Source organism: Mustela erminea, chromosome 1, assembly GCF_009829155.1.
Source record: "Mustela erminea isolate mMusErm1 chromosome 1, mMusErm1.Pri, whole genome shotgun sequence".
Taxonomy (NCBI): Eukaryota; Metazoa; Chordata; class Mammalia; order Carnivora; family Mustelidae; genus Mustela; species Mustela erminea.
In genome coordinates, this window is record NC_045614.1 from 68,319,025 (window position 1) to 68,339,208 (window position 20,184).

General features: G+C 41.5%; 1 protein-coding gene across 6 annotated transcripts in view; it reads right to left on the minus strand.

The window, feature by feature from the left end:
- ANO10 (anoctamin 10) overlaps positions 1-20,184 on the minus strand; it is a 237,145-nt gene that overhangs the window by 39,135 nt on the left and 177,826 nt on the right. For 4 of the 6 annotated variants that reach the window (XR_004277434.1, XM_032307783.1, XM_032307868.1 and 1 more), the window contains 2 exons: positions 13,461-13,577; positions 12,095-12,151 (listed from right to left, as the gene is read on the minus strand). Coding sequence is in view for 5 of the 6 variants with exons in the window: in XM_032307783.1 (XP_032163674.1) it covers positions 12,095-12,151; positions 13,461-13,577 (174 nt within the window). In the remaining variant the exon portion in view is untranslated. The remainder of the gene's footprint in view (positions 1-12,094; positions 12,152-13,460; positions 13,578-20,184) is intronic. The other 2 variants (XM_032307629.1, XM_032307692.1) reach the window with 1 other exon arrangement.

The window sequence follows — 20,184 nt, forward strand, 5'->3', positions numbered from 1 at the left end:
CCATTCTCTTAACACCCAGAGGATGCAAACTACCCATCCTGCTCCAGGCACATTTTATATCCTTCAGAGAACCAAAATGCTTCATTTAAGGCCAATGGTTTGGCACAGACATAAAGATGATAATTCCTTAGCGAGTTTCACTGATGGTAACTGTTTAATCACACATCATTTTCACAGAAATGATTTGTGCACAGCTATCCTGAATAAAGTCTAAATAACCCAGACTGATGTTTTTGGAAATGTTTTTCTACAACTTACATAAAAAAAAAAAAAGTGAATTCATTAGTCCAAGAAGTCAAAAAAAGCAACCTGGCTTTATTCTGCTTCTAATCAAAACAATATTTATCACATGTGAAAGGAGAGGCGTTGGTGCTGTTTCCCAGACATTTGGCAGTTCATTTTCTCTCGTGCCTGTGACTAAAACCAGACTTGAAAATTAAAAATAAACGCCTCTCATTTCTTTTTTTTTTCCAAGACAATTCAAACAAAAGAGCCTGTAAATCTACCCACATGAACACTGCTTTAAGCAACTTGAATGAAGAACTGGAGAGAATCTTGAGATCCATTTACTTTCCAAATAACAAATAAGAGATTTTTTTTTTTTCCCCCAAATTGGCGTGTAGGGGAGATCAAGAATTTAAAGTTACAGCCCTGGTAACATAGTTACCTGGTAGACAACAACTGCATTGCATACTTGATCTGAAAGGACAGCCACCAATATAAAAATGTTTTTTTAAAAAAAAAACCTTAAAATACAATATTAAACAGATTTTTGGAAGGAAAAAGCTAAGGGAAGGTGATGGACTTTTGAACTAAATTTCATAATCCAAGGACATTTCATCAGGACTGGTATTTTGTTCTTTGTTGTCCTACCACCTTCCTTGTAAGTGGCATCACCAAGGATATCTGGTTATTCAAAATCCAACACTAAATCTTATTTTGTGGTTATCCTGGGGAACTGCAGGAGCATTCTCTTCCAGACCCATTCAACCACTCTGAGGAGGTGAGTACATGCAATGCAAGGGATCAAAAGACCAGTTGTTTCAAATATCTGTCTCATGTACCTACCTATCAATACATTATGTAATTTATATTACCAGTTAAAACCTTTCAGGGTGATTTCCAATTTCAAAGGGATTTTAAAGGAAAGTTAAACTCATTGTTTTAGAACCGACTATGTACCAACCATTGTGGTAGGTTCTTTTATATAGTGAATTGTTATTTAATGTCAAATTCTACCTGTTTCTTTTTCTTTCCCCTCAAAAAGATGTGTTTATTTATTGTTTTAGAGAAAGAGAGAGAGACAGAGAATGCAGTAGGGAGAGGCAGAGGGAGAGAGAAGAATCTCAAGCAGACTCTCCACTGAGTGCATAGCCCCACTCAGAGCTTGATCCCACGACCCTGAGATCATGACCTGAGCAAAATCAAGAGCCAGACACTTAATGGACTGAGCCATCTGGGTGTCCGTCCATTTCTCCTTAAGCATGAGAAGAAGTAATAAAGGAAGGACGAAAGAACACTGGGCCAGGAGCCAGACTCTGGACTTGGCTGCCTTTATCTGTCTGACTGTTTAAACTTTTGGAGTCTCTGTCTTCTCATCTACAAAATCCTGGAGTGAAACTTGCCAAGCCAATCTTCATAGGCTATGTAAGAATTAATTACAGTTAATGGACTTGCAAGTGCTCTGGTGACAGCACTGTTCAGTAAGAATGTAAACAGCAAGCTTTGTTCTACTCCAGGCCACACTGAGGTAGGACTCTGTAGATCTCTGAGTGAGGCTCCATCCCCCAGGAATGACTAATTCTGTAGTCCATGGTATAAAGAGGTATAAAGAAGCAGAAAGGCCTTCAGGACAGCTCAACAAGAGCAATGGTATCAAAGGCCAAAGAACTATCTTGCATGTTAAGTTGGAGGTACTCAGGTAGCAAGAATTGAGGGGAAAACTTGAGCAAATAGCTACAGCTCTATTGGTTGCTATTTATGCGGAAAGGAGAAGCCAAGAGAATGCAGGATTTCAGAGCCAGAAACCTGGGTATGCAGCATGGGCTTTGTGATTTTAGATGAATCACTTACCAGTTTTTTTTCTTTTTCTTTTTCTTTAAACTTATTACACAAAAGTAGAGAGAATAGTGTAAAGAATCCCCCTATTGCTTAGCCTCAATAATGACTACCTCATAGTCACCAGCCTCCTTTCTTGGATTTCTGGTGCATTAAGTATCTATTACTGTGGGACAGATTAATCCAAAATCTTGTGGCTTTAAAACAACATGCGTTTATTTCCATGCTGTCAGCTGGGAATCTGGAAGAAGCTGGGTGGTTCTGGCTCAGGGCCTCCCACGAATGTGCAGTCAGGAGGTAGGGAAGGGGCTGAGGCATCTGAAGGCCTGACTGAGGCTAAGAGCTGGGGATGACAAACTACGGTCCACAAGCCAAACCCGGCCCACAGCCTGTGCTTATAAATATGGTTCTAACTGGAATACAGCCTCTTTCTTTCATTCACATATTGCCGATGGCTGCCTTTGCACGACAATAGCAGAACCGAGGAGTTTTGATCGAGACTCTATGGCCTACACACCGTAACTATTTACTACCTGATTCTCTAGAGAAAATGTCTGCTAACCCTCAGACTACAGAATGTTTCCAAGATGGTGCACTCACTTGGCTGTCAGCAGTAGGTCATACTTCTAGTCATGCGGGCCATCCATTGGCTGCTTAAGGTTTGGTTCACAACCCTGGGGGTTCTCTGGGTAAAATCTGAAACTGGGCCCCATACATCAAGGACAAGGAGAGACTGAAGAAAGAGGCCAGCCACTCCAGATTTGTAGGTGGCTGGTTTAACAATCAAGGAAAAGGACATGGAAGGCTTGATTTGGGTGGTCACAAGACGAGTAGATCTCCATATCTGTCCAACAGAATCTTACAGTTTATGTAGAGACCTCAAGGATGCTCAGTCACATATGCGATCCAGAGGGTCTCAACATCTACTCAAGGTTCTGTCCCTGAAATGGCTCTTAGTGTGGGAATGGTGGTCAGAACATACATTTCAAGGACAGGGAGGAGCCTCTGACTGCCTAGGTCCAACTCTTGGGTCAACCAGCAGTTAGACTTTCTTGACCCCTCCAACGTTGTGTCCTCACAACATGGCAGCCAGTTTCCTGAGAGTAAATGACCCAAGAGGGAGAAGAAGATGACAGAAGCCATATATATATATATATATATATATACATATATATATATATATATATGAAAAAAATACACACACACACACACAATTTTTTTTTAAGTGACCTAGCCTCAGAAGAGACATACCAACATTCTGTAGTATCCTATTGGGATGGGACTTCAAAAGGGTGTAAATACTTGGGAGTCAGGGATCACTGGGGACCTTGGAAGCTAACAATCACAGTTAGTGACCCTTTCCTTAATCTGTACAATCAGGGTTTGGGACAGGATCAATAATTTTTCCTCTAACATTTGACAATTACATGATATAGGCAATTTCTGATGATTTATATTTTTGTGTATTGGCCACAGAATGAATGTACTCAATATTTGTTGAATTTTAATATCTGTATTTTAATTTTGACATATATGAATTCAGCATAATTTACTATTTATGTTCTTAGAGCCATTATTTATGTGGGTTATTTTCCTTTAATTAATTAGGTAGTATTTCAAAAAGTTCCTAAATCCAAACATCCCCTGTTTTCTGTACTCAATTCTTAGAAGACAGAGGCAAATCTGTGTTGTTCTTAAGGATTTAAAGTCTAAAATTTCTAGTCTACCAATCACTGTATTTTTAGCCTAACCTCCTAGGTTTGTATTCATTGCATGATGCAATATTCAACCATATCCCTGAGGTTCTGTAGCACTAGAAATCAATGGAAAATAATACCACTTATTATACTGAATATTTTCTTATTACATTGAATATTTTCTACTTTAGCAATTTACTAGTAATTAAAGACAAAAGTTAAAAAAAAGTCTGTGGTTTCCTGACATAGCAAGTACTCAATAATGGTTTCCTGAATCCCAAATATAACACGCAAAAGAGAATTTCAAAGTTAAAAACTAGAATTTAGTAATAGAGAAAGGCACAAAGAGATGGAGCTTTGACCCTAGTGATGTTCATTTAATTACTGACTTACTCATTCAACAAATGTAAATTCTGTGTCTGGAGTAATCTTGTCCCTAAGAAGCTTCTAGTCTGGTGGTCACGGACAAATATCTTTGACCTCAGTGAGTCAACAATATAATCTTTACTATCCTAGAATATATGGTTTTAAAAAAAAAAAAAGGTAAATAGCTGCATTCATAACAGCCCAGGATTTTCCTAGAAAGAAAAGCCTGTTACCACACTGCTGGCCTGCAAGGTAATGTAACTATTACTCCGGTACAGAGTCTGAGATAAGAACTCTTAGAACTTTAAGTATCTTATCAGAATATGTGTTTTTCCTCTTAAAATATATAGCTTTGATGCGAGAAAGAGGTAAAAGGGATTAAGAGTACACTTCTCACGATGGAGCACTGAGTCATGTACAGAATTTTTGAATCACTATATCGCATGCCTGAAATTAATACAACCCAGTATGTTATTTATGCCAGAAATTAAAAAAAAAAACTTATGTATACATACATCTATAGTTTTAGGCCTTCTGAAATCTCTAAGATAATTTGTTATAAGGTGAACTTTCTTCTTTACAAATTCAGACACATTTTGACGACAAATGTGATCCTGGTCCAAAGCATAGGGTGTCCCTCCTACAGCACGGTAAACTCGAGGCCCTTCTGAGCAGAAAGGAACTGTACTTCCAAGTCCATTCTGCCCACCCTACTTCTGGTTTACTCACGTGCTGGCTAGGAAAATGCTAAATTTTATTCTGTTTCATGGCCTATTCAGTAATTTCCAAAGTAAAAATAAATCTGGTACTGATTTGGCTATGTTTCTTACATCTGGAAAAATAATTAGGATTTACAAATTTAAAATTTTGCTTAGAAAACCAGGGGAATGAGATAAGTAACAATTTCTACGGATTGTTTACTAGGAAGATAAAAATGATCAAAGGCTTTCTAGAGTTTTAGTGAAGCATCTTATTTTAATGTCTGTTTGACTCTATGTACACTACAGCATTTTTTTCTCTAGTGACAACAGAAAATGCAGGGGGAAAAATGTCTCCACATCAGTGGTAAGGAAAGGACTGTTCCAGAGTCTGAACTTTGCAAAGTAGAATTCTATCTGGCTTGATTTGGGCTTTTTTTTTTTTTTTTTTTTTACCATCTTCTGAAGCCATGACTGTTACTGATATCAACCACAGTCAGTCTTTTGGGGAAAAAAAAAAATAGAATTTGAGCTTTATCAAGGCTAGATATGGGGACCTTATAAAGTGCTTGGATTCTCTTCCCTGGTGATCCCAGAAAGGCATATGACCTAACTGTTTCCATTTTTGCCACAGAACCTATTTTAAGATTCCTCTTTTCTTGTCCAAGGACATCACTTGTCATTTACTTAATATATTAGCTTCTGAACTATGTATGAGTCAACAAACTCAGTTTGATGAGGTAGAGATTTATTCAGAGTCTGCTGGGCATCAGGCCCTGTGCCAGATGAGGGAACACAGGGGTAGAGATCCACTGGCCCAAGTGCAGCGGGGGAATGCACACAAGTGGCCACCCTCCTCACAGCGGAGGCAGCGCTACACCACCCCAACCCCCCGGAAGGTGAGGTGTGTGAAGCTGAGGGCAAACGGGAACTGTAGGGATGGTCAGTTACAAAATGGCAGGGGGACCTGGGACTCCATGAGCAAGTACATCCTACCAGAGCAGAAAGGAAGAGGAAAAGCAATGGGAGAGGGGATTGAGTGGCCACACAGAGCCAGCATTTGTTAAAGCCTTGACCACCTGTGAAGAAGTATCCTTCGGGGACTGGCGAGAAACCCCATGTGAGTGGCTAACAGACCCTAGGCCAGGAACCCTTCAGAGAAGTGACTGCATGCACAGAGGCTTGGAGAAGCGCCTGGCTCCTGTGACCACCCGCTGCGGGCCAGCCTTCCTCCCCTCCACTATCACAGCTGCTCAGCTGCTTGTGGGCTCGAAAGTAGGCAGGCCTGCTGCAAAGGTGGAATGGGGACTCATCTCCTAATCTGGTTTCATGGCCTCATTTTCCTCAGAATTACTGCCTGGCTCACCTGGTGATACATGGCACCCAAGCACAAGGCAGTCCTTGCCTGTCCGAACGTCACACTGTGTCCTACTCATGCTGTCCCACTCGGGCCCCACTCTGACCATATGTGGTAGGCACTGCCTCCCAGGGAGTTGTAGTGGGAAGATGACGACAGAGGATAAAGGGAGAGGCCAGCTGAGAGGGGCCATCCCAAAGCCCTGGAGTTTACCAGGCCAGTACCTGGTTTGGGGCCCTGGGCCATGGACCATCCCTCCCCATGAACCAAGGCTCTGGCACCGTCTGCCACTAAGTTTCTTGGAAGCGGATTCTTTCTCTGGGCTCATTTCCTTCTGAACCACATGTTGGCAAACCAGCCTGTGATTACATAGCCAATAGCCAAATGCTTTAGCACCTTCATTCCAGACTGTGAAACTTTTAACTTTCCCTTAAAAATGTTTATTTACCTACCACCACTTGAGAGCACAGATGCAGGGAAGAGAAGTTCAGAGGATATTAGTTAATGCTGGAAGTGGTTTAAATATACTCAATCCTAGGAAACAAAGACTTTACCTATGGCCTCTGGCCCAGATGGCCCAGCCTGGAAGGTCCCAAACCTGATTTGAGGCCCTTGAGGGCTATAATTAGCCCTGTGGTATCCTCTTAAAGTCCTTATCTTGTTCTTTCTGACTGATTTCTGGGTGCTGTTATCTTTCTCCAAACCTGCTTTTGGACCTAGCCCTCTGGCTTCTGTAGGTGCTTGGCTCCAGGACGGCTGGCTGCCCAGAGGCCAGCTAAAAAGGTTGTGGTATCCTTGGGTTCCAGGACCCTGAGTGACTCCTATTTTTAATTAAATCCCCAAATTATCCAGAATTGAGTAAATCAATTTGAAAAGAAAGAAAAGCGCATCATTCGGATATTTACCATCTAGAGTTCTTTGCAAAGGTCTCACCAGTAGAAGCCGGATTCTTTGAAAATGCCCTCTGCAAACAGTTTTATGTTCCCTAGTTTGCCTCTCACCTTCAAGTACATCTGACTTGCCCACATATTTAGACAAGTCATAGCTTCCTATCTGATCCAGAAGAGGAAACTGCTCCTAGTACCTCGCCTTTCCTCCATGCCTCCCATCGCAACTGAGAGCAGTAACTAGGACCCACAGAGCACTTCTCCAAATGGGCTTCAGGGCTCCTGCATTAGAAGCAGTGTGGGGCAAAAATGCAGATCTCTGGGCCTTTCCACAGACCATGCAATCCAGCATTTCATTTTATAAAACAAAACACATTTTATAAAACAAAAGAGACTACCTGCCTCATTTATGGCCCAGACCGCATTTGTTCCTGACACTCACCTGACCATGCTTGGGATCTATTTTGCTGGGGGCTGAGGATGAGAGGTGGGGGGATTTGGAGCAGTAGGAAGGGATGTTTAAATGTAGGTGCCTGGGCCCCACCTGAGATCTAGGGAATCTGACTCTTTAGGTGTGGGGCACAGGTATCTTTCAAAAGTTCTACATTCAAGATGCACAGCCCGATTTAAGAACTGTCCAATGACCTAAATTTCTTAGTCATGTTTTCTCTATAAAATGGGAACCTGAATTGAAAAGCAGCAATTCAAGTGAAAATTAAACATAATATACTGATTTTCTATAAGTAATGATTTCTTTTGGCTGATGTACTGTCAATTTCTGGTCACTTAACAGTGAAAATGTCAGGGGATAGGCGAGGTATTCATGAGATTTATTCTTAAGTATGTCTTCAAGAACTTTGTTTTTGAGCAGGGCCCACCAGAAGCTTTCTCTGCCTGTGATACATAGGAATGGCCCAGTGAAGTGAGGCTCTACTTATTTACAAAGCAGGTAGTTAAATGTCAGATTAAAGAAAAATAAGAAAAATTCTATATCCTAGAAATGTCAGTAGTTCAATAAGCAAACTGAAGACCTGCCAGTTAATCTGAGTTTTTGAAAAGCACTCTGTGGGTGACCTTTCATATCTAGGACCTTCTGGGCTTCTTCAGACCTCTGGACAGTGAGAATAAACAGGCAGTGTAGTAAGAATCGTTGCTGGACTCAGGGCCGCATGAACTTGCGAGGCCCAAGCAGCAGTGCCAACCACCCAACAAAGCCCTGGGCCAGCAAGAGAGGACAGGAGAGGGGCAGCTGGCACAGGCTCTCCCACTAGGCTTCTATCCTGGATATGTCCTTCTCAGATTCTAACTTTAACAAACAAGGAGTGGAGAGGAGAATACTTTTACGTGGTTTGCTGTTCAGGACCCTGGGAAACCTTGACCACAGCACTCATCCCTGCCTCCTGCCCGCTTGATGGATCAGGCACTTGGGAGCCGCACATGCACAGATGTAAAACTACCTTTAGTGCAAGCTGGCTAGGACAAGCTAGAATGCCCTGTTTGAAGGTATTTGATAAATATAACAAGTCAAAGCCTGCAGGACATTTCTGTCCCTCCAGAATCTTAATAGCAAAATCAGCACCAAAGTCACGTTTTCTTAGAAGGTGATATTAATTAGAGAATCACATCTATGTCTCCAGAAGAGAAAGGCCCAAAGAGACTTAAAATCTTTTAGATTTTTTCTTCTTTTAAAATTTTATTTATTTATTTTTATTTAAGTAGGCTCTGTGCCCAGTGTGGAGCCCAATTCGGGGCTTGAACTCAAGACCCTGAGATTAAGACCTGAGCTGAGATCGAGAGTCAGATGCTTAACCAACTGAGTCACCCAGGTGACCCTCGGTTTTTCTTTTAAAATAATATGAGACAGGGAGGTGCACCTGGCTGGCTCAATCAGTAAAGCATATAATTCTTGATCTCAGAGTGGTGAGCTCAAGCCCCACATGGGGCATAGAACTTACTGAGAAAAAGTAAGTAAATTCAAAAAAAAATTTTTTTTAAATGAGACAGAATTTTGGTTAGTGCTTCATTACCCAATGACGATATGTGTAAATAAATTCTGCCTTTGAATTAGGGCTCTGCTTTGCTGTTAGGTAGTGTATATCTGAAGCAGGGGAAGCCAGGAGCTGAGATGACCTCAGAGATCATTTAGCCATGTCCACAGCAAGCACTTACAGCTATGAGCCCTCTCAAAGCAAGTATAACAGTTCTGCATTAGGACTCCTAGGTAAATGTATTAAGTAATACAAGCCATGTTAATATCCAACATCATTACAGACCCTTTGCTTTTTAGACAAATACACGATAACATGAAATCTTGAGCAAGAGGAAAGCTTCACTAGCATGGACAATTCTTTTCCCAAAGAATTTTATCCTAATAAAATGTACTTTTTTTGCTTGGAAGTATCAATTACTGTCATACTTTACTTTACTAATATGCTCATAAATGGAAATTTAAAAGTTTAAAAAATTTCCCATGATTCTAAGTCTCACTATAAGTGTTTACAATTTTTTTCTGGACCAACTGGTCATTATAGTTATGACTGGGCATAAATGATAAAAATTACACAAATATAATATACATATTGATAAGCAATTATTAGACATAAATTCCTGGATACATTTTCAAAATGCACCTTTTAAAGAGATGGATTTGGTTCTGGCAGGTGGAAGATTATGATGTCTTTATGGACGTTTAGCCCCTGACACCTCCATGTTATACGGCTCTCTTCCAGCTTCGAGCCTTACACCCTGGGGTCAAGGCACAGAGCAGGGGTCAAGGCAGTGAGGGGTGCCTTCTTCTAGTAAGCAGGGGGAACAACTGTAGGCAGAGAGGCAGTGTGGCCTAGGACAGCCCAGAGGGACCAAAGGGTACTCGGGCCTCCTACAAGGACATTTTAGAAAAAAGAGGATGCATATAAATTGGGGATCTGAATATTGAGGCTCTCATAATTGTCTGTGCCCACAGACTCCTCACAAGTTTAAGGAACTAGGCTATGGGGAGGGACTGTGCTCTACCCCCACCTCCAGCCTCTCCTTTAAATGGGGGCTGAACAAGTACTCTGAAAGACTGAGTGGGGCATCAGATTCAGGTTGGTCTGCCCTCAGCCTTGGTCTCATCCTGATCCTGACCCCACCTGAGGTTCCAATCCCACTTTGCCTCACATCGATTCTAGGTTTCCACATTCAATTTGTGCCCTCAAACCTTGTGTGTAAAATACTTATTATATGAAAATAAATTTTACTCCAAAAATTTCACCTGACATTTAAATGTTTTTCTAAGGAAAAAACCAAAGCATATGAATGTTTGTAAAAAGAATAAGGAAGAAGGAGGAACAGTGTGTGAAAGATGCACTCAGGTATATCTGAAAATGGCATTAGGGAATTTAAGGAATTATTCAAACCACCAACATGAGGGAGGACTTTAGTTCTCATTTACTTACAGGAGTGCTTTAAATGCAGAAAACATACAGATAACAAATGGCAAATCACCCTCCACCCAAAGAATTCCTGTTGTCCTTCAACAAGTAGTACACGTGCCTGGTCAGAAAATCCAAGCTGTATGTGAAAACGGTTACCTTAATTTTTTTTTTTTTTTTTTAAAGATGTTATTTATTTGAGAGACAGAGCAAGAAAGAACACAAACGGTGGGGAGGGGCAGAGGGAGAAGCAAATTCCCGCCTCAGCAGGGAGCCTGATGCGGGGCTCAATCCCAGAACCCTGAGATCATGACCTGAGCTGAAGGCAGACATTTAACTGACTGAGCCACCCAGGTGCCCAGAGATATCTTAATTTTTCCTCAAAGGCAGCTACTGTACTGGGTTTCCCGGAAGCCTTTCTAGGAAAAACAAAGGACGTGTTTGCATTTGCCCATTTCTTGTCCCTTCCTTCCCTTTTTCAAAATTTAACTCAAACTTGTTCTGTACCTTGCTTTCTCTACTTGCTAAAATAGCAAACACATACTCACACGTGCACGTGCATGCACATGCACACAACACACACCCCAGCACGAAGAGACCTTTTAAAAACAAGGTTCTGTGGAACCATTATCTTACTATAATTGTCTTAAACTGTCTCCTACTCAGTTTAGCTGCGTCTGGGTTCTTGCTAATAGAAATGCTTTGACAACATTATTTTGGCCCACTTTGCAGTTATTGCCATTACCCTAGCAAGAGTCATTCTGGTTGGAGGGTAATCTAAATTTTGATTCAACTGCATTCTAGAAAGCCTGAGCCAATTTACACTTCTGTCAAGTATAGAAAAGTGTCCACTACTTCACACCAGGCAAGAACAGGTCATCAACCAGCGTTTGCCGACAGAGTGAGTAAAATGTCACGTTTCCCTGTTGTTTGAACTTAAATTTTTTTAATTGTGAGTAAGACCGAGCACTTCTTCTTAGGTTATGCTTTGTTAATGGCTGTCTTTTTGTATGAAGTTATCAAAATGTTACTTGAATTAAAGATGTTAACCATTTTTCATATGTTGCAAATATTTCCCCACTATGTCCAATTTATCTTTTGAGGTTTTTTTGGTCATACAGAAGTTTTAAATTCCCATACTTTTTGTATCTCTTATCTGTCTGAATTTTGCAGGAGCATGGTGGCAAGAGGTATGTAGGGAATGAGGTAAAATGAAATGTAATAATTTTCCCAAACAATTGTCATCAGACCATGTAACAAACAACCCTCCTTTTCCCCCACTACCACAGAATATTAATTTTACCATAAACTAAAGTCCTAGTTTTATTTTGGTCCATTTACAGGCTCTCTGCTCTATTCCACTGATCTATTTCTTCCCTAATTCAAAATGTATTTCATTATTCTATTATATTATTCAGAATACATTTTAATATCTGGCAGAGCTAAAGACCTCATTTCTCCTCTTTTTCAGAAATCTCCTTGCTGTTCTCAAAGGCTTATTCCTATATATTTGAATTAGCATCACATTTTCACAAGACTGAATCTTTTGGTCCCAGCAGAATTTTAAAAATATCCTTCACATAGATTATCAATATTATTTTTATAAATTACTACACACATTTTCTCTTTTGGCTTCTTTGGTAAATGGGGCCTTTTCTTCAATATTTTCAGATGGCTATTAAAGGGAAACAAACAAACAAAAGGAAACAAACAATTTTAGACAAACCTCGTAACTTACCTCCTTACCAATTTTCCTATTTTGTCCAATAATGTATCTAGTGATTTTTAGATTTATAACCTTCTAATCTTCAAGGAGTGATACATTTGCTTCCTATAGGTTACTTGACCTTCTCACTTTTTCCTCCTGTAGAAGTGCACTGGTCAGCAGCCCCAGCACCACGGAAAATACCAGCGGTGGTAATGGGCTTCCTGACATTGCTGAGAATGCTTCTGGTGGCTCACTGTGGAGCAAGATGCTGCTTGTGCTCTGATGTAAGACACAGACACACTGGCTAGGTGAACTTGCCCCACAACTTAGAAACTGAAATGTAGTCATCTAGCTTTCTCCACTGCTGCACCCCGCTGGTGGACCTGCACTTCTTCTCTATACTCTTATCACAAGTCTTATCCTGGGGACACCCTGCCTAATCAGGAGCACATTCTGCTCCAGTGTGGGGCCTCCCATCTTGTGCACTGTCCTGGAGCCCTTGCTTCTATCAGAGGGTCAGTTTGGGGAGGGGTCCTCCTGCAATTTTTTTCCTCCCAGCTCCCCAAACATCAAAGGAAATATTTCTGTACAAGGTGGTGTGGAAGCCTAATGGACTGTGAGGGACAGAAGCTATGTCCTGGACCCACAGCTTGCCTCTCAGATGCTAAGTGCCTTACTAATTTTCTCATTGGTTTAGTTCCTATGTATCTCTCACTAAAGAGAGCTAGCTCTGGGCATGGGGAAGTCTCTATCTTCCTGCTCACATTCTGCTACAAGTAGAAAGTCAAAATGAAGACCTCCAGCTTTGCCCCTGGTATAATGTGGAAATCCCTGGACGAAGTTTCTACTTTGATGGCATTTTTGCTGCTTTTGCCCACACTTTCTTGTTATCCCTCATTCTCTGCAAGATATTATGCGAGACTCTATTTATTCACTTCTTGCTTCATGTTTCTGTAGAAGGCAGACTTAGAAACTGTCGGAGCTGCCCCAGGATGATTCTTGGAAATCCTGGTCTTGTTCTTCTACTGAAAGCTAGCTCTGTTCTTTAACGTTGCTCAGATATTTTTGTTTTGCTTAGTTTAGTTCTTTCAACTATTTATTTGCTCATATTATTACGATTTAGGTTTTGTTACGCCATCTAAACTGGAGATGTATTCTGTATTTATTTATGCTGATAACTTCAAGGCTGAAGGAAATACTGAGAGTGAGCTCTCTAAATTATAGCCCCTGGCATTTGCTAAAGAGATACACTGATTTTCAGCACAGTTGCCCTTACCTGCCTCTTGAGTGCCTCCAAAGACTCGAACTCCAATTTGGCCAGTTTCATCTGGATATGCCGTGGTTTATCAGGTATGGCAAATGCAAGTATGAACTTTAAAGCCAGAAGTGCATGCTGAAAACAAGAAAGAGTACCTGTTGACATGCCACACTAGGCTACAATGAGGTGTGCAATGAGACAACAAGGGGCCTAAGCAATCTGTGATTCTTCTCATGAGTCTTATTAATTTCTTATGACTGGCCTGTCCATTATCAGAGATCAACCAGGCCAAAGAGTTCTATTTAACCAACCCCACCACTGTGGCCCACTCAATAACTACTGTCTTATTTGCTTTATTCTTCTAAAATTGGTTATTCACCCAAACTGATACCATACATTATTTTCAGTGTTTTACAGAAAAATGAAATTTACTCTGAGAAGTCTTTCACAAAATGTGTTTTTTCTACCTGTGTCCACCTTCCCAGTGTATATTAGCATACAACACTGGCAGACTCCCTCTATTCTTTGCCCAATAACATCTTCCCTGTGCTGTGCTTTAGGCTATTATGTGAAACATACGGTGCCTTAAACACCAGGTGCCTTGAATCCTCTGCATCCCCACAAGTATCTGCTACTGTTTCTTTCATGAAATGATAATCAATAAGTATTGATGAATTGATTGGTTGCAATGTACACTTTAAGTTGCTGACTCCATCTATATGGTAAGGCAGGTACACAGAAACAAAGAGTGTATCCATTATAACACGGGAAGCTTAGAACCCTTCTCCACCAAAATTATTTGGGGTTTTTCATACCATAATGATATGAGGTTTATAATTCCACTTTTTTCTCTGCAGAACAGAATAAACCAACAGGATTGTTTCCATTGGTAAGCCTGCTCTTCAGATGCATGGCCTCGACCTATGGATGCTTCTACAATTCTAGTATCATCTTGTGATCCAGGATCAACACCCACAGAAGTCTGAATGATGAAAAGAATAAAGTTGCCTCTTTGATAATGGCATGAATTACTAAATATTAAAAGCTGTGAAATAATGTTTAAAGGTAAGAAATGATTAAAAGGCATTTTGAAAATCAGCGAAGGAATGGAGCCGCCTCTAAGAAATGTTGCATTGAATTGCTGACAGAAAAAGAGGACAGATTAAAAAAATTAGATGAACCCCTTACTGTGATATTTTCAAAAGGAGGATGAAGGATGAATACCATGTGGATATCTACTGGGAGAGGCATGAAATAATGAAGGAAATCAGCATCATGCCAGAACAAGCAATAATTCAATCCAAAGACCTGGAAATGGGCAGAGCCCCAGGGCAGGCCAGGTGCTCCTGGTATTAACAGGAGATGTGGACTGGACCAGGGCCAGGCAGTCTTCACCAGAGTGTGACTGCTGGGACCCCAGAGGACACCTGCAAGGTGCTGATTAAGTATCTACAGTGTGAAAACTAGTAGATAACACAGCACGGATCAGGTGACATCATCTGTTTTAAGTCTGAACTATCTGAATTAAATTAACAGGAACCTGGATAAAATCTACAAAGAACAAATAAATAATTCAAAAAAGGTATACTGTGTCATTATTTCATTCCATTGGAGCACTGACACATAATTTTATATAAGACTTAACCTCTTCAGTAGAAATACTAGACAAGAAATAAACAAATGAGCAGATGAAAAGAAATCTTCTACATTTTCCAGGAAAGGGGTGTCCTCAAACTGCCAGAACCCCACCATGAGCCAGTCACTGGCCCCTTTCCATCTCTCCTAGAAATCCGTACCCACTTTCTCTTCTTTGGAGTCTTGGAGGGAACCAGTGAAAAAAAAAGACCCTGCCAAGGTCTTCCCTTGGAAACAAGGTTCCTGTAAGATGTGTCAACTCTCCTTTGGGAACAAGGACTGGTTACTGGGCAACCGAGGAATGCTGCCACAGACCTCAGTGCTCACAGGTGCCATACAAAATGTCCATAACCCTCATGAATTGAAAATGTTGGTATTTATTAAACAATATCAGTTGATATAGGAAGTCATTTTAATATGGTTAGAACACTTAAATAGCAGTAAGTTCTGAGTAGTTTGGAAATCCTGGTAAGTTATGAGTAGTTACCATAACATACCATAACCTGGTAAGTTATGAGTACTTCTGTAGTTTTGTTTTCCTGAAATAATTTTATGTTAAATGTTTTTAAAGGCCCATATGTAGAGAGATCAATTTCTTTTGAACTGTATTTGCAAATAGGTTCCTAACAGACCTGCTTATTTTAAGCTTTTAACGTCCCACTGAATACCTCCAGGGTTATGTTTCTTTCTTTTTTTTTTTTTTTTTAAAGATTTATTTATTTATTTGACAGACAGAGATCACAAGCAGGCAGAGAGGCAGACAGAGAGAGAGGAGGAAGCAGGCTCCCTGCTGAGCAGAGAGCCCGATGTGGGGCTCGATCCCAGGACCCTGGGATCATGACCCGAGCCGAAAGCAGAGGCTTTAACACACTGAGCCACCCAGGCGCCCCCAGGGCTATGTTTCTTTAAGAGTTTCACACAACGCACACAGCTGAATACTCCTTAGCTGGCTACCAGCACCACAAAGCCAGAGGGAAGCAGTACTGTGTCCCTCCTTTCATATATATTAGTGACTAGTGTGCTAGACATGGGTCACATGTTGGAGGATTCTATAGGGAAGGATATGATGTCCTGGCACATGGTCTAGAGGAGGAGACGAGTAATTACGGGCCATCCCCTAATGCCACGCATGAGTGGTCCCACCTAGTATACACAGGACAATGAGCCTACAGACTGGCAGTTACCTGGGTTTTTAGCAGTTTGGAGAGGGAAGTATGTTTGCAGAGACATACAGGATGAGGAGTTGGCTAGGAGAGGGCAGGAGTGCAGAGAGGAAACCAAAACCCAGAGGGGCAGTGGGGTTGAGGAGAGAGGGGACACGGAGGCACTCAGATACTGGAAGACACAGGAGTTGAGTGAGGAGTGAGGAGGCACTGAAGATGCTGACACAGGAATGATGGGCTTGGAGGTCTCCATTTGTAGCATGGATAGCAGACCAATGTGGAGTGTGCAGCAGTACAGGCAGGTAATTGGGGTGAGCCAGTGTGTGCAAGAGTAATGGGACAGAACCTCCAGGACTGAATGGAGGGCTCGCCAGCAGAGGACCAGACAGGCTTCCACGGCTCCTCCATCATGATGTGTGCAGGATGAGGAGCAGGCTGGAGGGAGAAGGTCTGTACGGCCTATGCACTTTCAGGGGACTGTGGGATATCTGGGTTGAGATGCTCAGCAGGCAGTGGGGCGGAGGAGTCTCAAGTTCATGACAGGCTGGAGGCAAACACCTGGAAGTTGCTAGGGTATATGCATAAGAGGCGCATAAGAGGCACATAATGCCATGGGAATGGCTGAGATCTGCAGGGATGCACAGTGAGGGAGAAAAGATGAGATGAAGTAAGAAGTCGGCACAGGATGGAACTGGAGGAATGTATCAGGTGTGATGAGCAGAGGGAGAGGTCTGAAAAGTAGCTTGAGAAGCAGCACATGGGGGAGGCAGAAATTGGGGAGCCTGTGGGGTTACAGAAACAAAGCAGAGAGAAAGAAGCCAGTCAAGTGGGCACTAGAAGGTCATGTACATGGAGGCTGGGGAGCAACGTTTGGTTTTTAACCAACAGGAGGCCTTTGGTGGCTCTGGTGGGAGTGGTTTCAGGTGAGTGGAGGTCACAGAAGCAAGACCAAGGTGAGCCAAGAAGGGCCTGGGAAGCAAGAATGGAGAAAGCAGGGCTTGTCACACTGAAGAGGGAGAGCTCACTCAGGGAAACAAAGGCACTGGGGGCACTCATTTTAAAGAAGAGAAGAACTCTAGAAGAAATTTATTGTTCAGAATTGGCAATTCATACTTAAAATGAGGAAGGACAGGTGACCATCCCATAGTGTTCTCATTTTTCTTTTACAGACCTCATCTTAAACCATGACTACGTATCCTTTCCTCAAAACAGATCCTCATAATCTTCAACAGAAGAAAAAAAGTGCCTTGAAGAGCAAAACAAAAATGCCAATATTATTAACCAGATTAGAAGAAGATATATCAACATCTTGGCAATAGTTTTCTTTGGATGGTTGGCAATATGGGCAATCTCTTTATCTTTAGTCTCTGATAACATACATTACTTCTTTTTTCCTTTTCTACATTTTTTTTTTTGTTTTTACTTTAATTCCAGTTAGTTAACATACAGTGTAGTATTAGTTTCTGGTGTACAATACAGTGATTCAGCACCTCCATACATCACGCTGTGCTCATCACAGCAACTGTGCTCCTTAATCCCCATCACTTACTTAGCTCATGCCCCCTCACCTTCCCTCTGGTAGCCATCAGTTTTTTCTAAATCATTAAAGATTTAGAATCGTTTCTTGGTTTGTCTTTTTTTTCACTTTTGCTCATTTGTTTTGTTTCTTCAGTTCCACATATGAGTGAAACCATATGGTCTTTGTCTTTCTCGGACTTATTTCGCTTAGCATTATACTCTTTAGTTCTATATGTGTTGTTGCAAATGGTAAGATTTCTTTTTTAATGGCTGAATAATGTTCCATTATACACACACACACACACACACACACACACACACACACACACAGCACATCTTCTTATCCATTCATCAATCGCTGGACACTTGGGCTCCTCCCATATCCTGGCTATTGTAAATAATGCTGCTACAAACTTAGGGCTGCACATTGTGCATTGCTTTTATAAGGGGGAAAAACCCACTTCAGTCAAAAAGAATGCAAGTGTTCCTCACAGCTGGGGAAGATCAGGGAGAAGAGATGACCACTAGTGAACCCGTGAGCTTGACCTAGATGACTGGAGGCTGCTCACTTCCTCCCCTGTCCTTGGAATGTGGGAGTGAGCTTGCCCCTCCCACTCCCAGAAGCTGCTGTAAGGACATCACCTTGAGATGGTGAGGTGGTGCTGAGAACAGTATAGTTGCTGGGACAGTTGACCAAACCCAGCAAAGGCCTCTATTGATAAAAGTTCATAAAAACTTCTTAGATGTGGCGAGGAGGTGCAAGGATCCACTCATCTTGCTGCTGCCCAAGACAAGCCTCATAGATAAGTTCCCTTTGCTATTTAACTGTTATCTTCCCACTTGGAGAGGCTGGCCTCTTTCTTCCATCTCTTCCTGCCCTCCACACTCAGGGGTCAGCTCAGATTTCACCCATGAAGCTCCTGGGAGGGTTGTGAACTGACACTCACCTAAAGGAATTACATATGCTAAAGCTCCTAACCCCCCTTCACTATAACTGTCCATACGCCCAGGAGACAGACCCAAATCAGAAAACTTGCAGCCCAGGGAGTCTGGTTTTTTAATCTGGGGTCCTAGATGAGAAGCAGCTGGTGAAGATCATCACTTTGTACTCATTCCTTCTGCAAATAGGTAGGAGAGCACTTACACAGAGCCAGGCCACCTAGATGCTGGCCTTCTTTCACCACTTCCTTCCCTCCTCAAACCTTGTCACACTGATCCAACCCTCACCCTGCCCCACTTTGCAGCACTCCAGAAGTTCCACCAATTACAGGCTTATCTGGTTTGACGTATCCCTGGGAGGGTGAAGGAGCATTGCCATTCACAGGTAACTGTCAGTAAGTTTAATTAGCCAGTGCTAGCAAACTCTGTCCTCCACCCACCCCCAATACTCTTGAGTGCTGAGAAGTAGGGGGATATGCCACAGCAGCTTCAGCAGTGGGATACTGGCTTTGAGGAAGAGGAGCAAATAGAATCAGAATGGAACTAACACTATCTTAATGCTCAGGAAAGGATAAATTAGATATCCAGCCACCATCACAGTCTCTTTACTGGTTTCTTGTACCCAGGATCCACAGTTCAAGTTGATGGATTAAGTAAGCTTTTGTAGGCTAGCCTGAAAACCTAAATAACAGTTATAGCACCATGTTTCCAAAAATTAAAAAAAAAACAAAAAAAAAAACCACCTTTAAAATGTTGTTTATATATTCCCTACAGCAAATCTGTTTCAAGGCTGGGGAACTGCTTTATGCTAACTGAACTGAGAAAAAAAATCGCAAAAGGCATTTTAGCTATTTCTACTTGTTTTCATAAATAAAAGCAAACCTAAGACAAAATGTGAATCTATTCAGATTTGAAGAAAAACATATTCAAAAATGAATACTTTGGTTGGCTTTTCATCGCCTGTGAAAAGAGAAGACATTTTGTGGCCACGATTGTGATTCTTCCTTCACTGACAATCTTCTTTTAAAGTAAAACTCACAAAATTGTATCCTAAACAAAGCAAAGAAGAAAAGAAACAGTTGGGGGTGGGGTGGGAAAATGGGCAGAATTTTAAAAGTAGTAAATACAAAGAAGTTGGCTTCCCATAACAATATGCTTCAAGTAATGATTATAGGGTATATTAGTCAGGAAAGAAGAAAAGGACAAACCAAAGAAAAGGAGCATCTGGAGCTAAGTATTTCCCAGAAACACAGTACTGCCTACCCAGCCACTGGTGTCATGCAACTCTGGTCACCCCAGGAGGTCAAGCTCTTGGGAGTCTTGTGGCAGGTGTATAGTCTGTGAGTGGAACCTTTTTATTTTACAAAAACTGGAAATTATGACACAATCGACAGTAGCAGCTGTGTTTGTAGCAGCATGTCCCCAACCCTGTCTCTTATGAAATGCAAATTAGAGATAGTTCTTAGAATTCTGAAAAGATAATTTGA